At 42.3% G+C, this 18,106-nt stretch overlaps 1 protein-coding gene across 1 annotated transcript in view; it reads right to left on the bottom strand.

Moving 5' to 3' along the window:
• SEMA3A (semaphorin 3A) overlaps window positions 1–18,106 on the bottom strand; it is a 192,111-nt gene that overhangs the window by 22,375 nt on the left and 151,630 nt on the right. Inside the window, exons 7-12 of the mRNA XM_083440751.1 lie at window positions 12,548–12,690; window positions 10,596–10,710; window positions 10,403–10,472; window positions 9,454–9,598; window positions 5,613–5,832; window positions 1,971–2,062 (exon numbers count right to left, since the gene is read on the bottom strand). Coding sequence (XP_083296877.1) covers window positions 1,971–2,062; window positions 5,613–5,832; window positions 9,454–9,598; window positions 10,403–10,472; window positions 10,596–10,710; window positions 12,548–12,690 — 785 coding nt within the window. The remainder of the gene's footprint in view (window positions 1–1,970; window positions 2,063–5,612; window positions 5,833–9,453; window positions 9,599–10,402; window positions 10,473–10,595; window positions 10,711–12,547; window positions 12,691–18,106) is intronic.

The raw sequence follows: 18,106 nt of genomic DNA, 5'->3' as shown, positions 1-18,106 counted from the left end.
GACAGAAGACATGATTTGTTCCAGAAAGTGAGACAAAGAACCTCTACTTTTAGAAATTAAGCTATTGGCTTGTCTCTTTAATTTTTGGCTTAACGGAGCGTGGCATTCGTTTTGTTTCATTTGTAGAAGCTCATGCAATGGCCAGGTCCCTAGACTGCTTTATACTATAAGTAGCCGATTTGCTGCAGGCAACAGAGAAAACAACCACAGGCCACCAGCTACTCTTGTGATTTCATCTCATTCCTTGAAATTTATTTCTTGTTCCAAATCGGGGGCTCAGATACCCACTGCACAATTAACGAGAACCTGACAATGAGGCACACCTCATTGAGTCAGTGACTCATTCACACACAGGTTGCACTTCCGATGTAAAGCCCAGAACGTTGCATGCAAACAGTCCTAGAATACATGGCCCAAATAACATGGTGCCTATTCATAAGGCAAAGCAAGCAAGTGTTGGGATGGGTGGAAATCAAGAAGTCTTGCTTTGTAGGATGCTGCTTCTAGGAGAAGGGAAATCTTAATAATAATAATAATAATAATAATAATAATAATAATAATAATAATAATTTTTTTTTTATATCCCGCCCTCCCCAGCAGAAGCCGGGCTCAGGGTGGCTAACAACAATAAAATAATACAACATTCTAAAATCATTTCATTAAAAAATTACTTCAAATCAAATTGATGGCAACCATTGGGCTAAAAGTTCTGTGAAGATTGCCAAAGGAGGGAGTCAGGCTGTGCCCTGGCCAAAGGCTTGGCGGAATAGCTCTGTCTTGCAGGCCCTGCGGAAAGATATCAAGTCCCGCAGGGCCCTAATCTCTTGTGGCAGAGCTTTCCAAATCTTGACATGGGACAGCCTGAGAGGATTTGTGAATCAGAACAGGGCTATCATTTTCTTTCTTTTTTAAATCTTAGCCAGTTAAATTTTAACAGTGACAATTAATTAATTAAGTTTACAACAATTTGCAGGTGAATAAACAAGAATTCTGATGAAACATAGGAAGCTCTCAGATGCTTGGTCCATCTAGGTCAGAAGCATCTACAACGACTCGCTCTGGCTCTCTGGGGATCCAGTCAAGGGATCCAGGCATCAAACCTGAGGCCCTTGCATCCCTGTGATCTACCATTGAGCAAGGAAAACAAACAATTCCCTTTGTTTCTAGACAATGCTTCCATATGTTGCAGTTGGCATCATCTTTAAAAAGGCATCCCTCACTGCGTAGGAGAGATGTGGAATCCCACTTCCAAGATAATTTGTAAATTCTTACATTAAAGTAACTCCTTTTTTAAAAATCTGCCTGGCTGACTATGGGACAAGTTTTTAACTGATCAAAATGTTTATTGAATCAAGTTGATTAATCGGCAGTACAACTCAATCTCAGCTTTATCTCCTCATTTTCTTCATACTCCCCAGGATGGCACGAGATCAAAATCCATTTAAACAAAAACATGCATTGGAAATCAGCTCCTAAAACCATGCCAACTTTTGCCTACATTGTGTACTTCTTCAAAATTATTCTTAATTGTCATGTCATAGAAACCCTCAATGTCAGATAACAGACTTTTCACTGCGCCTTTGTCTTCATGTCATATGCCCAGATGTAGAATTAATTCTGTATATTTTTCTGGGGAGAAGACAAGCAGCAAGACCTTCAAATGTTACAGATGGTTTTCACTGTAAATTGCAAACAGTCATATCTATTGGTTTGAGCGGCCCAGTGAACAAGGGGGGGGGGAGGAGGGGAGGAGAGTCAGCAATATAATTTTTGCTATTAGCTCACAACTGGCACCGAAAGCTCTGAGGTTTATTTTGACTAGTGCCTGAATCTCTAATTGAGAAGCTAATTAGAAAGGTTTGCTGGACTCTTCCACAGTAAACCCCGTCTCTGCAGCTGCCTGCAGGGGGTGGCGGGGGCAACAGCAGCAGGGAGCGAAAACAGATAACCAACTTTTCAATCACACTCACCCGAAAGACTGTCATTTCTTCCAGCAAAACCTCCTCCAAATCATGCCAGGTCTCTTTAGGGATAGAAACTACTTTCAAAACTGTCCCAATATCTGAAATAAAGACAGATACCATTTTCCCCCTTGAGTCCAAGAGCAGTCCAATCTCAGATCTACAGAAGTTTTATGTTTCCCACAATACAAATTATCGTATTTCAAACAGGGGGATTATGCAGCAATGGGTTCTTTAGAGTCGGCTCCATACAATACCCACTTACCTTCAAAATGATCTCAAAAGTTCTTAAAAGTTTCCAAAGAAGGATTATATTGAAATCTTTTAATTGCATAACCCCCCCCCCAAATCTGAACCCTGAACCCATTTTAGCTGTCAGCAAATGAACAGGGCAGTGTAATGTTACCAATGAAATGTCAGCTGCCACAAATGTGTATTTAAAGCCAGGAATACACAGGATCAGCCAGGGCTACATTTTATGATTTATTCTCAAATCCAAAGTATTTCATGTTTTCTTTTTCTTTCTTTTTAAAAATAATAATACAAGGGCAGATGTGAAAGTGAGACTTCATGGGGACACACAGACAGCTGGAGGGATGCTGCCAAATTGATTAAGTTGTCTGATCTGTTAGGAATCAGCTGGTGATTCCGAACAGTGCAGAGTTTGAGTTGAGAGTCCTGCATTGGACTATATGAAACTTGGGGGTCCCAATTCTATGATTCTTTGAGATACAGCAACCAATATTGATGCTGTGCTTTCTCAGAACCTTATCAGGCATAGTGGACAGCGTCCCTGGAATATATATATATATATATATATATATATATATATACCGCTCTATACCTGAAGGTCTCAGGGCGGTTCACATAAAATATAAAATACGTAAAATCAAAACAAAACCAGCAACCCAATAAAAAAACAACCCCCAAAGAGCCAGCATTTTTAAACAGGGTATAGGATGTAGATCAAGTCAGACAAAGGCCTGGTTGAAAAGGTACATTTTTGCCTGGCACCTAAAGGTGTACAGTGGTACCTCTGGTTGCGAATGGAATCCATTCCGGAGGCCCGTTCGCAATGTGAAAAGCCTCCAACCTGAAGTGCCGTATCTGTGCAGGTGCATGGCACGATTTGGCACTTGTGTGCATGCGCAAAGTGCAATTTAGCACCGCCTGTGCATGCGCAAGCGGCAAAACTTGGAAGTAAGCCTTTCTGGTACTTCTGGGTCTCCACGGAAAGCAACCTGTAACATGAAGCAAATGTAACACGAGGTATGATCTGTACAGTCATACCTCGGGTTGAATGTGCTTCGGGATGAGCGCTTTCGAGTTGCGCTCCAAGGCAACCCGGAAGTAACAGAGTGCGTTACTTCCGGGTTTCACCGCTTGCGCATGTGCAGATGCTCAAAATGATGTCATGTGCATGCGCAGAAGCAAAAAGCGACACACGCATGCGCAGATGTGCCATCGCTGGTTACGTTCGCTTCTAGATGCGGACAGGGCTCCGGAACGGATCCCGTTCGCATCTAGAGGTACCACTGTATAGTGAAGGTGCCAGGCGATAGCTAGTCTGTTGCAGGGTTGCTGAGAACTGTTTGCAAGGGGCAAACTAAAGAGCCCAAAATTATAAGGGAAATAATTTCCTTTGGATGTGCTTTAAATGTATCCTGTGTGTGCAGGATTACCGACTTTTGGCCTTGCCGCTGTTCATCTGCCTCCAACGGCAGCTCTTTTTTTTGGCAGCCGGTGATAACATTTCTCCCTCTACTGTGAAAAGCTTCCCCTGCCGTAGGCAGACAAATCACTTCACCCAACACTGCAGAATAACTGACCTGCAAATTGTCAGTTTTTCTTAACTGGAGTATTCCAGGTGGAAGAGGGGAAGGGGATAAAAACGCTTTACTAAGCTTAGAAGTTGTGCGGGGATGCAGGGGGCAAAGGATGTCATTCGGAAGCTACCGTTTTAAACGAAGTCTATATCAATTTTGTCAGCATCAAAGACTGGAAGATTTAAGTTCCTGCAGGAGGAGGAGAGACCACTACAAAGTAATGGAGAACTGGATTATTGCCACGTTTAAAACATTTTGAATTCTACAACAGAGGTTTGACGAAGCCAAAGAAGTCAGCCTAGCAGATAGGCACAATCCTTGCATTAAATCTTTAAGATAAATAGTTCTATTTTAAGAGGGACCTCCCCCCCCCCAATAGTGGTTTGCTGCTCTCTAAAGCCTCTGAGGTCAAAGGCACAATGTGTTAAGCCTTACAGTGTCTCTGATCAGGCCTCAGGCATCCAAAGCGAAGCTTTATCTGTACTCAAGATCAGGCTTACGTGGAATAATATTTCAAACAATTTCACACAAAGTGAACCAGGCCCCTCATTTCAGAACAGCAAGCTTCAGCGAGTAACTCATCTTACAAGATAAAATTACTGTTATTAATTCACGTTTACTGAAAGATGGACTCGAGACTGTGTTAAATGATCCGCTCCTGCCCTCAAGCCAAATTATGAGGGCAAAAATATGCATTTTGGTCTGCTGGAGAGGGATTGAAGTGAACCATCACTGAGGTGAGAGTTAGAGGAAAGTATCCAGATGTATACTTAAAACAACAGCAATGCTGAATTAATCACATTTCCTTTCCACTAAGACTCAGGGTAACAACATAACTTACTTCCTCCTTAACTTGCACTAGACTTCGGGAAAAGATGGTGGTATTTTCATTTAGCATTTATTTTTGTTTAAGTGACGCTGCTGTGGCCAAAGCAACCCGATAATCCCTTGCTATAGTGGGAATTATAATCTCGCTCTCTGAGATTAATCAACCAGACCACATTGCCACATTGCCAACTGTCAGACTCAGATGAGATTTAAGATGGAAGCCTACTGGTGCTCCTTGTGAGCTGGGTAGGACTGCAGACCGGAAGACAAGGAGACAGTCTTGCTTTTCCAGAGATCAGGATAAAAAAAGACTGAAGTCACACACAGCTTGAACTTAATTCAAGCTTTAATTGAATTAGTATTAAATTGGGAGTCCCCAGGGGTTGGCAGCTCCTGGACCAGAAGGGAGAATACAGAACTAAAGGCTGCTGCTGCATACAAGATAAAACAAAGTGTTTTGGACTAGTGTGCTCTCTAACGTGCTGTATTCAGGACATTTATTTTGGGGGAGCATTTTGGAAATGGGAAATTATTCAAATGTGCAAGCCCCAAGCTACAAACTGAAACGGCATAGTCCGGACACAAGTTGATCATCCAGTGAGAAATTGGGTCTAGAGTTATTGAAATGGATGTGGTCATTACGTCAATCAAGTAAATTGCAGTCCGCCCAAAATAACATCGAGCCTTGCTTGTAAGCAATTTGGTGAGCCACACTAGAAGACACAGACAGGGCTCTTTTCAGCAGGAACCCACCGGAACTCAGTTTCGGCACCTCTCAGGCAGGTGCCATTGCCATTCAAAGAGAACAAGGGAGGCGTTCATGGTGAGTTTTGGCACCTCTTGATTTAGAAATATAGCACTGGCTACTTTCCACCAAAAACTGCTTTGGTGCAGGTCCATTCATGTTGACGGTACTTGCACAGAAGCAATGCTAAACATCTTGGACTCTTCTGCTCTGCTTTCCATTCACTGTCTAAAGAGGTTTGCGGAGCCTTACCTGTCCCAATGAACATGACGTCATACTGGCCATCCTCTGCATCTACCCGATCGACCACGATTTGTGTGAACTGGTAATCCAAATCTGTTTTGATCATTATGGGGCGATTATTGATGGGAAAGACAGGGTTGTACATCGCTGGGTGGCTTCTTGCGAATGTGATGACTTCATCAGGAAGATCCTTGGTTGAGTCAAAACCACCAAATGTTTTACTTGGGCACTGGAGAGGGGGATGGCAAAAGAGAATATTGTCAAGAGATTACAACAGTGAAATTCCCATTTCCTCAGTGTATACACTGAGGTCTTCACAACCACCTTAGGTTTTCACATGGTGCTGCTGCATCAGCATCATACTGTGTCCAATGCTAGTCCTGCTCAGAGGTTTTATTAGTAGTGTCCTTTATTTTAATAGGTCTACTCTGAGTAGGACTAAAGTTGGTTACAACCTAGCATTGCCAATATAGAGATAGATGAGTCAATCTGTGTTGGGATATACAATCCCTCCAGTATGTGCAAGCCAGTGACTTGCTGAATTCAAATCTCAGCATAAGCAGAAGATTGCCAGGTGTCTGTAGGTAAATTTCATTTTATGGGGATAATAAGAATACTGGCCTGAGCATTCAGATAAATCGTGCTGTTAGAGAGCTCCAATCAAACATCTGATTTGGCTTCCACTCTGCCTTCACCTCTTTCTCCAACTCCAAACAATTCTTAGCTTGGGGAAGGTGGAGGTGGTACCAGGTGAATTTGGACCAAGCTCAAAGGGGGTTTTACTCAACCTGAATTGGGCCAGCCCTGTTCAAGTTCACATTTCAAGCTTCCCTCTCGCCTCATTCCTAAAGACGTGCAAAGTGCTTTGAACACTTGAAGTGTAAAATATTGATAGCATTATTATACTTTATGTTCATTTCCTTTGATTTAAGAACACAAATGCCTTAGTGTTGCAATAACCTGCATCGCCTATGTATTCCTAAAACATACAGCACTTGAAAGCCAAAATGTAATTAAACAACAATCCTGATCTTGCAACATGCTCTGTAGGGAGAAAAATCAATTATCATGGCTATCATCTTATTAACAATTCATCAGGGAGGACATTAAAAACAACAACACGTGTCTTTTAAAGAATAGGAAAGTGTCCTCCATCACAGCACCAGTTCTATGTAGCCTGGTTTTTATCATATATTAGGTATCATTTTATTATGTGCATTTTCCTAGCAACAAAACTCAAGTATCCACTTTTATTAGTGAATATCAGAGCCTGAGATAATTGCATATCAAACACAATTAAAAACCAGAAAAACTGCAGGAGGTTCCCTTCTTCTGTTTTTTGTTATCAATGCCACATTCTAGCAGTTAAATAATACCAACAATTAACAACAGTTTTTTCATAGCTTATAGCAATTTTGCATTAAAAAAAAAATCCATATTTCACATCCCAAAGGCAATCTTGATTTTCCAGATGGAGTGCAATACTGATTACTTGCATTAATTAGATAATGATTAATCGGATAATGTATGAGAAGTGCTTTGAACAAGAAAAGTAATTTAGAAGTGCTAAGTATTGTTAATGCAGCTGGGAATTCATATACAAGAACATGTGTGAATAATCTTTTTGGATTTTCTAAATGGACTGTCTCGATCATTTTCAAGCAGCCATCTATAAACGTTGAATTTACAAGGAGCAAACATACTACGAGGCGTCCAAGGACGTTGTGGGCACTTTCCCCTCTCGAATTCCCCAGTTCAATGGTGCACTGGGATCCCTTAGGAAACCTAAGTGCTAAATCATTTCAAGGAATTCATCCTTCATATACTGTATTGATTTCTTGTTTGCATCCCTAGTGCTTTAAATGGAAGCTGTGAAGCTAAAAATCCATGTTGCCTCTGCATAATCCAGGGCCTACCAAAAACTGACCTTAGAGCAGATTAACATGGCCCGTTCCTCTGCAAAACGTATATTTGGGGAGGCACCAGCCTCATCTTTCCTAGAGCTGAACTGTCCTTTCCCCCTGGTTGTGTGCAATTGTAACGATCATTTCAATGATTGCTTCATTCCACTTTGAAATATTTTTTCTCTTGTTGTACACCAGCCTGATATTTTGTGAGAGGGCAGTAGACAAGTACTTTAATACTTCTGTGAACCACCCCGAGACCTCGGGGTATAGAGCGGTATATAAAGTCAATAAATAATAACAATAAACAAATATAAACTATTTGGCTGTGCAGACAAGCCTGTGAATCTCAATGGAGCACAGGTTTACTGCACTTAAGGGGGCTGACAAATAAAAGATTACGAGAGGTGTGCAGAGGTGTGCAGAGGGACACGGGTGGCACTGTGGGTTAAACCTCAGCGCCTAGGACTTGCCGATCGCATGGTCGGCGGTTCGAATCCCCGCGGCGGGGTGCACTCCCGTTGCTCGGTCCCAGCGCCTGCCAACCTAGCAGTTCGAAAGCACCCCTGGGTGCAAGTAGATAAATAGGGACCGCTTACCAGCGGGAAGGTAAATGGCGTTCCGTGTGCTGCGCTGGCTTGCCAGATGCAGCTTGTCACGCTGGCCACGTGACCCGGAAGTGTCTTCAGACAGCGCTGGCTCCCGGCCTTTAGAGTGAGATGAGCGCACAACCCTAGAGTCTGTCAAGACTGGCCCGTATGGGCAGGGGTAACTTTACCTTTACCTAGAGGTGTGCAGTACAATTTCATGCATGTTCACTCTGAAGTCATCCGCAGTACATTTAATAGGTCCAATGGCCAAATTACGTTTGGTTTTTGCGACATAGTTCTGTCCTTGGATGTTGGTTTTTTTTTGGTTTTTATCAGTACAGTATACTAGGTTTGGGACACATGTTCAGAAAAAAACACATGTATGGATGCCACTTCATAGTATGTGGAAAAACACACTGTGTTATGGTCACAGGTAGGTAGCCGTGTTGGTCTGCCATAGTAGAAACAAATTAAAAAAAATCCTTCCAGTAGCACGTTAGAGATCAACTTTGTTATTGGTATCTGCTTTCGTGTGCATGCACACGTCTTCAGATACCACAAAAGCTCATACCAATACCAAACTTAGTTGGTCTCTAAGGTTCTACTGGAAGGAATTTTTTAAATTTTGTTTCTGTGTTATGGTCCTCAACACCAAAAATCCCCTGCCCTTTTCTCTGAATGTATTGATTGACTCAGAATTTATTTTTATTTATTTTTTATTATTAGACTTGCATACCGCCCTTCTCATCATAACAGTGGCGTAGCGTGGGTTGTCAGCACCCAGGGCAAGGCAAGTAATTTGCGCCCCCTAACCCGGGGCAAGGCAAGTAATTTGCCCCCCCCCCGCTGCACTGTCCCTCCCCCAGATAGTCCCTCGCTCTCTCTCTGCACCGCACCGCACGCCTGGCACCCTCCCCTCACTGGGCGGCGACCCGGCGGCTCGGATCGGATTCGCACAGCCAGCACTGCAGTGAGAGAGAGTGAGTGAGCCAGGTAGGGGCAGAGAGCTGCAAGTGCGAGCGTGCCCCCCCCAGATGTTGCGCCCAGTGTGGCCGGCCCCCCCTGCACCCCCCACGCTATGCCACTGCATCATAATATCTCAAGGTGGTTCACAAGATCAAGGTGCTTAAATGAGATGTCTTTCACAGTTAGAAGGCATGCAATACTATTTCAATAGGCAATTGAAATTCATGGACTGCTTTGGGTGGATGAAATCAATGGGCATGTTTCTAGAGCGATTCCTCAGCAATTATCCCTACAGAGAAAACAGTGGTATTTACCCCCCCCCCCCCCCAGATAAATGCCTGCCAATACTGCTTGGGCACCACCTGACTGCCCAGTGAGTAGGGCACTTACAGTTCCTGGCCGTGGGTACGGGACTCTTCCTTGGTAGGGAACCCATTGATAGTTGGGACCATCTCTGTGAGCATATGGACCCAGAAACACCCTCCTCACGTCCGTCATGCTATACATGCACACCGCCGATCCTTTAAAGATGTTGCTAATAATAATAGGGTGGAAAAACAGATAGGTGGAGAGAGAAAAAGAAGCAATTATTTCTAAATTAGAGAGGTTCTAGAAATACCAGCTTTCCATTTATTTATTTTCTGTTGCCAAAAAAAAGCCAACAGCAACCTTGTGCAATTGTCTAACCAAATCAAAATGAAATGCTTTGAAAATGGGATTCAGTCGAAACATTTTACTTTGATAGAGAATTATATCCACATTTTAATTTCCCCCTCCCTCCGCGATCTTCAGGCATTTACTGTCCTTTAAGTCCCCTTCTTCTCCCTAGCTAGCTGTGTTTGCTCCAGCACCAGACCAGCACCCATGGAGCTCAGCTTCCTTGAGCACTGACAAACCAGGCAAGTGACAACCCTCTGAAAGGGTCTGGAGTTGTTGCTTGTATGGTGTGTAAATTCTCTCTGAAGAGCCAAAGCAAAAACACAGGGACAGGATTTGGCTTCCAGGTCAATGGAAACAAAAAGTTTGCATTCAAGACTCACCAGATGCAATTAGGCCTCCTATACAACACATACTAAGAAAAGGGTTAATGCAGAAAACACACACACACACACACACACATTCTTTTAAACTGTGTGGCTGCAGACTTCTGAGCGATTATATATATATTGCTCATAGGAAAACTCCAGTTCATTAACCTCTTACATCTACTACTTTTCTAGCAGTTCAAAGGTTGAGAAAATGCCTTCTCTTTTAAAGGACCATGTTAACAAAGAAAGCTTTTAAAAACGGGCAGCCTCCATGCTCTCCCCCCCAAGAAGTAAAATGATATGTCCGCTACCTGGAAGTTGTAAACACTCCATAGATGATTGGGGTTTTAGGGTCCTTTGAGTTCATTAGAAACACATCCTCTGTCAAAATAAATAAAATAAAATAAGGGGCAAGAAGCAAAAGCAGCCGCCAATTTAGTAATGAGCATGCAGCTGGCCAGAGAGAGAATGGTTCTGTCTTCAAGAAACACTTTGACCACTTACGGAGCTCATCGAAATGAGTGTCAATGCCGTTGGGCCCTGGAACCGAACAAATCAGGCGTGCTTTGAGGAAAGTGGTCCATTTGTTGACGAGACTTCTGTGGCCACCAAAGTCATTCTACAAAAGAAATAGCTCATGTCAGGACATCAAAACAAAGTCTGCTTATTGTGTAGGAAATCTCAGACTGCACCCGGAAAGCGTGGAGGAAAAGTCAGTGTGGAGAGCCCTCCGTGAAGCTGTAGTGACACATGGGAGTTCCCACTTCAGTGCAGCCATGTGTAGGGTCCCACCTCCTCCCAAATAAGCCTGCTCCACACATGGCCTTGTCCAGTTAGGAACTGGAAGCGGCAATATAGCACCAGAGGTTTGTGACTCTCTGTGCAGAATCGCCATGAGGTTCAAGGGGAGGAAGATGGTTTGTAGCTGGCTGCAATCCATCGGCCCTGTTTAGAGGTAGCCTCTGCTGCTAGTTTTCCAAACTTTACCCCAAAGAGGAAAGGTATATCTCACTTAGAATCATAGAATCAAAGAGTTGGAAGAGACCACAAGGGCCATCGAGTCCAACCCCCTGCCAAGCAGGAAACACCATCAGAGCACTCCTGACATATGGTTGTCAAGCCTCTGCTTAAAGACCTCCAAAGAAGGAGACTCCACCACACTCCTTGGCAGCAAATTCCACTGTCAAACAGCTCTTACTGTCAGGAAGTTCTTCCTAATGTTTAGGTGGAATCTTCTTTCTTGTAGTTTGGATCCATTGCTCCGTGTCCGCTTCTCTGGAGCAGCAGAAAACAACCTTTCTCCCTCCTCTATGTGACATCCTTTTATATATTTGAACATGGCTATCATATCACCCCTTAACCTTCTCTTCTCCAGGCTAAACATGCCCAGCTCCTTTAGCCGTTCCTCATAAGGCATCGTTTCCAGGCCTTTGACCATTTTGGTTGCCCTCCTCTGGACACGTTCCAGTTTGTCAGTGTCCTTCTTGAACTGTGGTGCCCAGAACTGGACACAGTACTCCAGGTGAGGTCTGACCAGAGCAGAATACAGTGGCACTATTACTTCCCTTGATCTAGATGCTATACTCATTATAGCATCTTAAAGACCATGAGAGCATTTCCAGACTGTTGCTGCTGCTCTACAAATGTTACACCTGCTTTCACCACAAGCTCCCCAAATGAAGCCTAAAAAGAGAAATAGCTGTTCTTACATGAAGTTGTGGAGTCACAGGCCCAGTTCAGGTGAACAGAATGCCTCAGACCTGTGCTTTACTATGGGCTTCTTGACTTCTTTTGCTGTAAGAGCAGGAGAGCAAAAGCTTCTGCTTTCAGCACAAACTGCAGCTCCATGTTTTGTTTGAACTCAGGAACTGTGGTTTGTTCGAACTAAAGTTAGTTTAAGCAAACCAGACTCAAACTGAGCCCAAAGCTTACAATTGTTAATTCCTCATCACATCAAACATGGATATGGCCATTGTTAAATACCTTAGGTAAAGGTAAAGGGACCAGTTGTGGCTGACTCTGGGGTTGCGGCGCTCATCTCGCTTTACTGGCTGAGGGAGCCGGCATACAGCTTCCGGGTCACATGGCCAGCATGACTAAGCCGCTTCTGGCGAACCAGAGCAGCGCACAGAAACACCGTTTACCTTCCCACCGGAGCAGTACCTATTTATCTACTTGCACTTTGACGTGCTTTCGAACTGCTAGGTTGGGAGGAGCAGGGACCGAGCAACAGGAGCTCACCCTGTCACGGGGATTCGAACCACCGACCTTCTGATCAGCATGTCCTAGGCTCTGTGGTTTAACCCAGAGCACACCCGCATCCCTTAAATACCTTATTATACCTATTATTTGACACATCCACCCACAATACAGTACTAAATATACCGGTATTAGTGAAGTGATCTTTCTTTACAATTGGAAGAATATGTTTGTGAGTGTATTCATCATCCAGTCACCTTGCAGATCTGTCCTATCCTGGCATGTGTAGCTTTCCCAGAATGTTCCCCATCAATTGCATTTTCACGGAAGAAAAAATAGATCTTGTCATCCTCTGGGTTGTCACTTTCGGGGATCAGGTGAGCGCTAATAAACCGAGGATCTGAAAAGAAAATACAGTAATAGATGGATTACAACAAAGGATCAAAGGGAGTTGGGGAATGGAGTTTATAAATATCCATTGCATAAGCTTTGGGTCATTTAGATTGTAGATCTTCCCAAGACTTGGTGAGGGATTTCACAGTTCACAAAAACTCGAGCACTTACTACGATTTGCCCACAGGTCCCTGAAGACTTAGCTACTACACTTTGAGGGTGATATGACTGAGCTGTAATTAATGTCCATGATATGGACAAAAACAAGTGGACGAAATTTTGAGGAGCAGCAGAAGACAGGGCAACGTTAGGACCAGCCAAAATTGCAAGTTGATTTATGATCCTTGGCGTGAGTTGGAGTGAGCAATCTTATTCTTCAGTTTCTAGTCATCACCCATTGCTGAGGAGAGTTTGCCCATCACTTTAGCAGGAAAATAAATAGGGAGACACCAATTACAGGGAAGTGAAAGGAAGAAACCTCCAGCAACATAAAGGGAAAAGGCTTCTATTAAGTCCAACCTGTTTCAAACCAAATTCTTTCTCAGCATCAGTGGGTTTTTTTTCTGGGGGGATGCAGAGGTACGCATACGCCTAAACATTTTGTGTGAATCTACATTTGCAGTATTTCAATATGAGTGGGGAAATGAGAGCACCCCTAAACATTTTTTAAGAAAAAAAGCACTGCTCAGAATCATTATGAATATAAACAGTATAAAACTATTAAACACACACAAACAAACAAACAAACACAAACACAATCTTTGGGGCACTTGTAATTTTATCAGCAAAGGAAAGAAAAGGGATTACTGGTTTTTTTATCCTTTAGAATGTTCAAATTTCATACTAAAACACAATATTTCTTTAGTTATGCCTAACCAATGTAAATAACACATAAAGAAAATGGTGCAAATTAACTTCGGCAGCATGTGCTTCCTGGCTCTGATCCAGCTTTACTCATACACAAAAAGTCGCACAGAAAGAGAACCTCCAAATTTGCTTTGAATTTTGCTACTAGTGGCATCAGCTGGGAGGGCAATATGTCCTTTAAATATATATATATATATAATATTTTATTAGGATTTTCATAAAATAACAAAAAAAACCTAGACAAAAAACAAGAAAAAGTACAAAAAATACAAAAAATGAAAAACAATTAAAAAAAAAGAACAATTCCATCTTTCAAAACATTTCTTACATTTGCTTGTTTCTCAGACTTCCCCACACCTCCCCTCTTTGTATTCCAATTCAGTTATTTGTTCAGCAAATCCTTTCCCTCTTTACCTTTAACTTAATCTTGATCTTAGTATATTTTAGCTTTACCTTTCCATCTATAAACATTCCATTTTTACATATTCTTTCATACATTATTGCTAAAAACCCCTTAACCTCAATCCAACCTCATTCTATCATTCATTAATTTTGCAGTGTTTCTGTAGGTAATCTTTAAATTTCTTCCAGTCTTCTTCCACCAACTCTTCTCCCTGGTCTCGGATTCTGCCAGGAGGGCAATATGTCTCTACACCGTATCAGCCAGCAAGTTTATTGGTGGCAGCTGAGCACTTCAGTCCAGATCTCTTCTTTTCATCTTAAAGCAAAATTTAAAGAAAATTTGGAGGTTCTCTTTCTGCTTTCATGGAATCGGAGGGATTCCATGGGAAACCAAGAGACTCACTACATTACGTAAAGAGGAAGGCTCCTCAGCTGGACCAGAGTAACTATGCCTGTCACTGCATGAATAAATGGCTTTGGAAAGCATTTTCACTGTTTCTGACTGGTCAAACTTTCGGGCAGTTTAGCCACCTGGATAAATCAATATATTTCAAATCAATGAAAGAATGTTTTCATGTCAGCTGTGCAGCCATCTGTGCTTTTGATCATTTAGTTTCTGTTCTCTGTAGCTCTGCAATTCCTACATAGAGTATAGGAAATAAACAAAGCCTATAGGATAGATCTAAAGACATGCATTTATAAGCATGCATGCATTGCATACGAAGCAACTCAACAGCACAACAGAAGCTTTTCGTGTTTATGATGACCTACAAGAATGAAGAGAGCACAAAAAATATTTCAACATGCACGCGCACATGCACACACACACACACACACACAGTCTGCTCTATCTGTTAGTTTCCATCATGTTGCATTCAAGCAATAGCAAAGCTCCAAACAGCCTCACTGAAAACAAAAACAAACCCATCTGCTCATAACTCTGCTTTTGATAAGCAACAGGAAGTGACCCCCAGGTTTAAAAGTCAGAATGTAAGGCATTTGGGGATGTATGAATATAATATTTTAAAAGTGATTTGAAAGGAGAAGAGTTCACTAGTGTAAACATATGCAGCTGCTTTATATTGAGTCAGATCATTGCCCAGCAGAGTCTCTTCTTACTGGCTGTGTCTCTGCAAGCGCACATCAGATTCTGATGAATCCTAAATCCTAAGCTTAGGTCTCATGCCCAGAAAGCAGGGGGCCAAGTGGTTGTCCTCTTGTCTCTTTCTAGGTCCTCATCCGAGTTGTTTTTCTTGCCACTTTCCCCTGGAAAACCCACTCTTTAGCGCTAAATTGGAACAAACAGCAATCCACACAACACGCAATTGCCAATTATTCCGATTCAGGGAGTTCAACATTGGGTTTCCCTGGGAGAAAGCAGAAGGGCAAAGGGAGGGGTGGATGAGCCCTTCACTGAGCTGATTCACAGAAATTCAGGATATCTCTGCAGTGAAAATGGTTCTCCTTCAAATCACTTCAGAATGAATCTGGGGGCTCTTGCAGCTTTGTGAGAAATTCTGAGTCCATTGGAGCTGCTCTGAGTGTGATTTCCCCAAACTCTCCATATACAGAAAATACCAGGGAGGGGAAGATAGGAGGGAGGGGGGGTTGATTTGTGACTGACAGCTCTTGCTTCCAACCAAGGGATAACTTTACCAGGGCTCTCCTTTTACTTCCAATCACTGTTATTCTGGGAGAAATGCAGAAGGATGGAAGAAAACAAAACAAAAACAAAAACAAGCAAGCAACCACTGAGCTGTGTTTTTTACGTATATACTTAGAATAACTCCTTCACCCCGGCACTAATCCTTCTGAAATTTTGCAGGATACTTCCCTAGGGGCACATCAACAGTGCATGCTATTTTTCACGCAAAGGGGCACCCACTTTGACTTTCAAGTGTTATAACTGTCTTCACTGCACCTCAGCATGCCACGACATCATCCCGTATGGTAGTATCAACAACAGACTTGTACAAAATCCAAAACAAATACAACTTTAGAATTTCTCCTCCCTAGTCACAAACAATCTGTGTTGAAGTGCATTAAAAATAACAAACTTCAAGAAAAGAAAAAAAGAGAGAGAGGGAAAAATGTCTAGAACATGATTAAGCATGATCAAAGAAGGATAAAGCCACAGTGGTAAGCTTTCTCAACTTTAACCAGGTCTCTGATCTCTATGCCAAATCTAAAAATAGACCTTGGTTTACAACAATCAAAGCAAATAATAAAATAATGTATACTCCCCCCCATCTCTTTTCTTTAACAGGAAAAAAAAAATATTTGTTGTAACTCTTAACAGTATTTCCTATAAACACTACATTTTGGGTGCCTCACTTCCATTAACAGTTCTTCCCAATTTTTATTGGCAGAAACCACAATTAAGGCATCCTTGATCTAACAGATGCAACTGAAACAAGAGGCACAGAGCTGACTCTAAGATTCATTGTTTTCTTAAGCAATAGCAACATGTTTTGCTTGTCTCAGCATTTCAAGCTCAGATGAAGCTAGGGGTATTTTTTCAAAAAAATCAATCTAATACTCTTTCTTAAGTATTTCTTGCCAGCTACATGACTAAACTACAAAAGGAAAACCAACACAAGAACATAAGGTAGTATTCCCAAATGAGTTATATTGAAGGTTTCAATTGTGATAGATACAACAGATAATATGGACATTTGTTGTTTGTTATCAAGACATTCTAACAATACCGAGCAAACACACATCCAGGAAGTCTAACAAGGGGGCATCTATTGTATGAGATGGCTTTCAAGAAGACTGAATTAATGTCCTCTTCATGGTCTGATTTTTGCTCATGTGATAAATTAAGTAAAAGAATTAATTTTGGAAATGTTGTTTTACCATTTGGATGCTACAGTTACTCTGGTTTAATGTATATTATTGGAGGTGCAGTTACAATAAAATGATAGAGAGGAAACATGACGAAGACCAAGGAAGCAAAAGCCAACAGTGAGCAACAGAAACAGGAAGCAGCTTGGACGTACGAAATAATCTATTTTTTCTTTCTTTTTGATCTGGAGAGGTGAGAGAGGCACGGAGAAGGAATCAAAGTGTCCTCAGAGTCTGAAGGCGCAACTCAAGCTCAGAGGTTGCCAGTGCTGTGCTTGCAGGAACAAATGAACCCACAAAGGTCTTCCCTGGCACCCTCACTGTTCTCCCCACCCCCCCATTTGAAATTAGGGCTGAAATAGGAAGTTCTCTCTTGGAAGAAGAAGAAGAAGAAGAAGAAGAAGAAGAAGAAGAAGAAGAAGAAGAAGAAGAAGAAGAGGAGGAGGAGGAGGAGGAGTTTGGATTTGATATCCCACTTTATCACTACCCAAAGGAGTCTCAAAGCAGCTAACAATCTCCTTTCCCTTCCTCCCCCACAACAAACACTCTGTGAGGTGAGTGGGGCTGAGAGACTTCAGAGAAGTGTGAGTAGCCCAAGGTCACCCAGCAGCTGCATGTGGAGGAGCAGGGAAGCGAACCCGGTTCCCCAGATTACGAGACTACCACTCTTAACCACTACACCACACTGGAAGTGGGAGCCTCTCTAGGAAGTTCTCTCTTGGAAGTGGGAGCCTCTCTAGGAAGTGGGAGTCTTCATCCCACTGCCCGGGAGAGGCTGCGCACGGCTATCCCGCTTTCTGCACAGCGATCCCTCTTGCTGTTCTGGCTTCTGGGATTCAGAATATTTTTTTTCTTGTTTTCCTCTTCCAAAAACTAGGTGCGTCTTATGGTCTGGTGCATCTTATAGAGCGAAAAATACAGTAGATTGAAATGGGTCTTTTTTTGTACTTGTCCTTTCATTTCAAACATTCATCTCTACAACAACTGATGTATTTGGGCTTTGAGGGGGATTGTTTAATGTACATTTTTACTGATTTTTTTACAACTGAAATCACTTGCCAAGGCAATGAAGAAGGGAGAGAGCAAGACTGGCCATTTAGGATTTCCGATTTGTTTTACTAGTTGGGGATTGGCGGGGGGGGGGGCGGAGGGAGATAATACTTCTTTGTCTGGAAAATTGTCAAATGCCACACTTTATATTCAGCAAAGCCTGTTGAGAAAGAAAAAAAAGCAAGAAAGAAAATGTTGAGCTGTGGTATAATTATCAGTTCCCAAGGCCTTTGTTCTTAAAGAGACAACAATAGTTT

Source organism: Podarcis tiliguerta (genome assembly GCF_965153285.1).
Source record: "Podarcis tiliguerta genome assembly, chromosome: 5".
Taxonomy (NCBI): Eukaryota; Metazoa; Chordata; class Lepidosauria; order Squamata; family Lacertidae; genus Podarcis; species Podarcis tiliguerta.
This window is presented reverse-complemented; position numbering and strand designations above follow the sequence as displayed.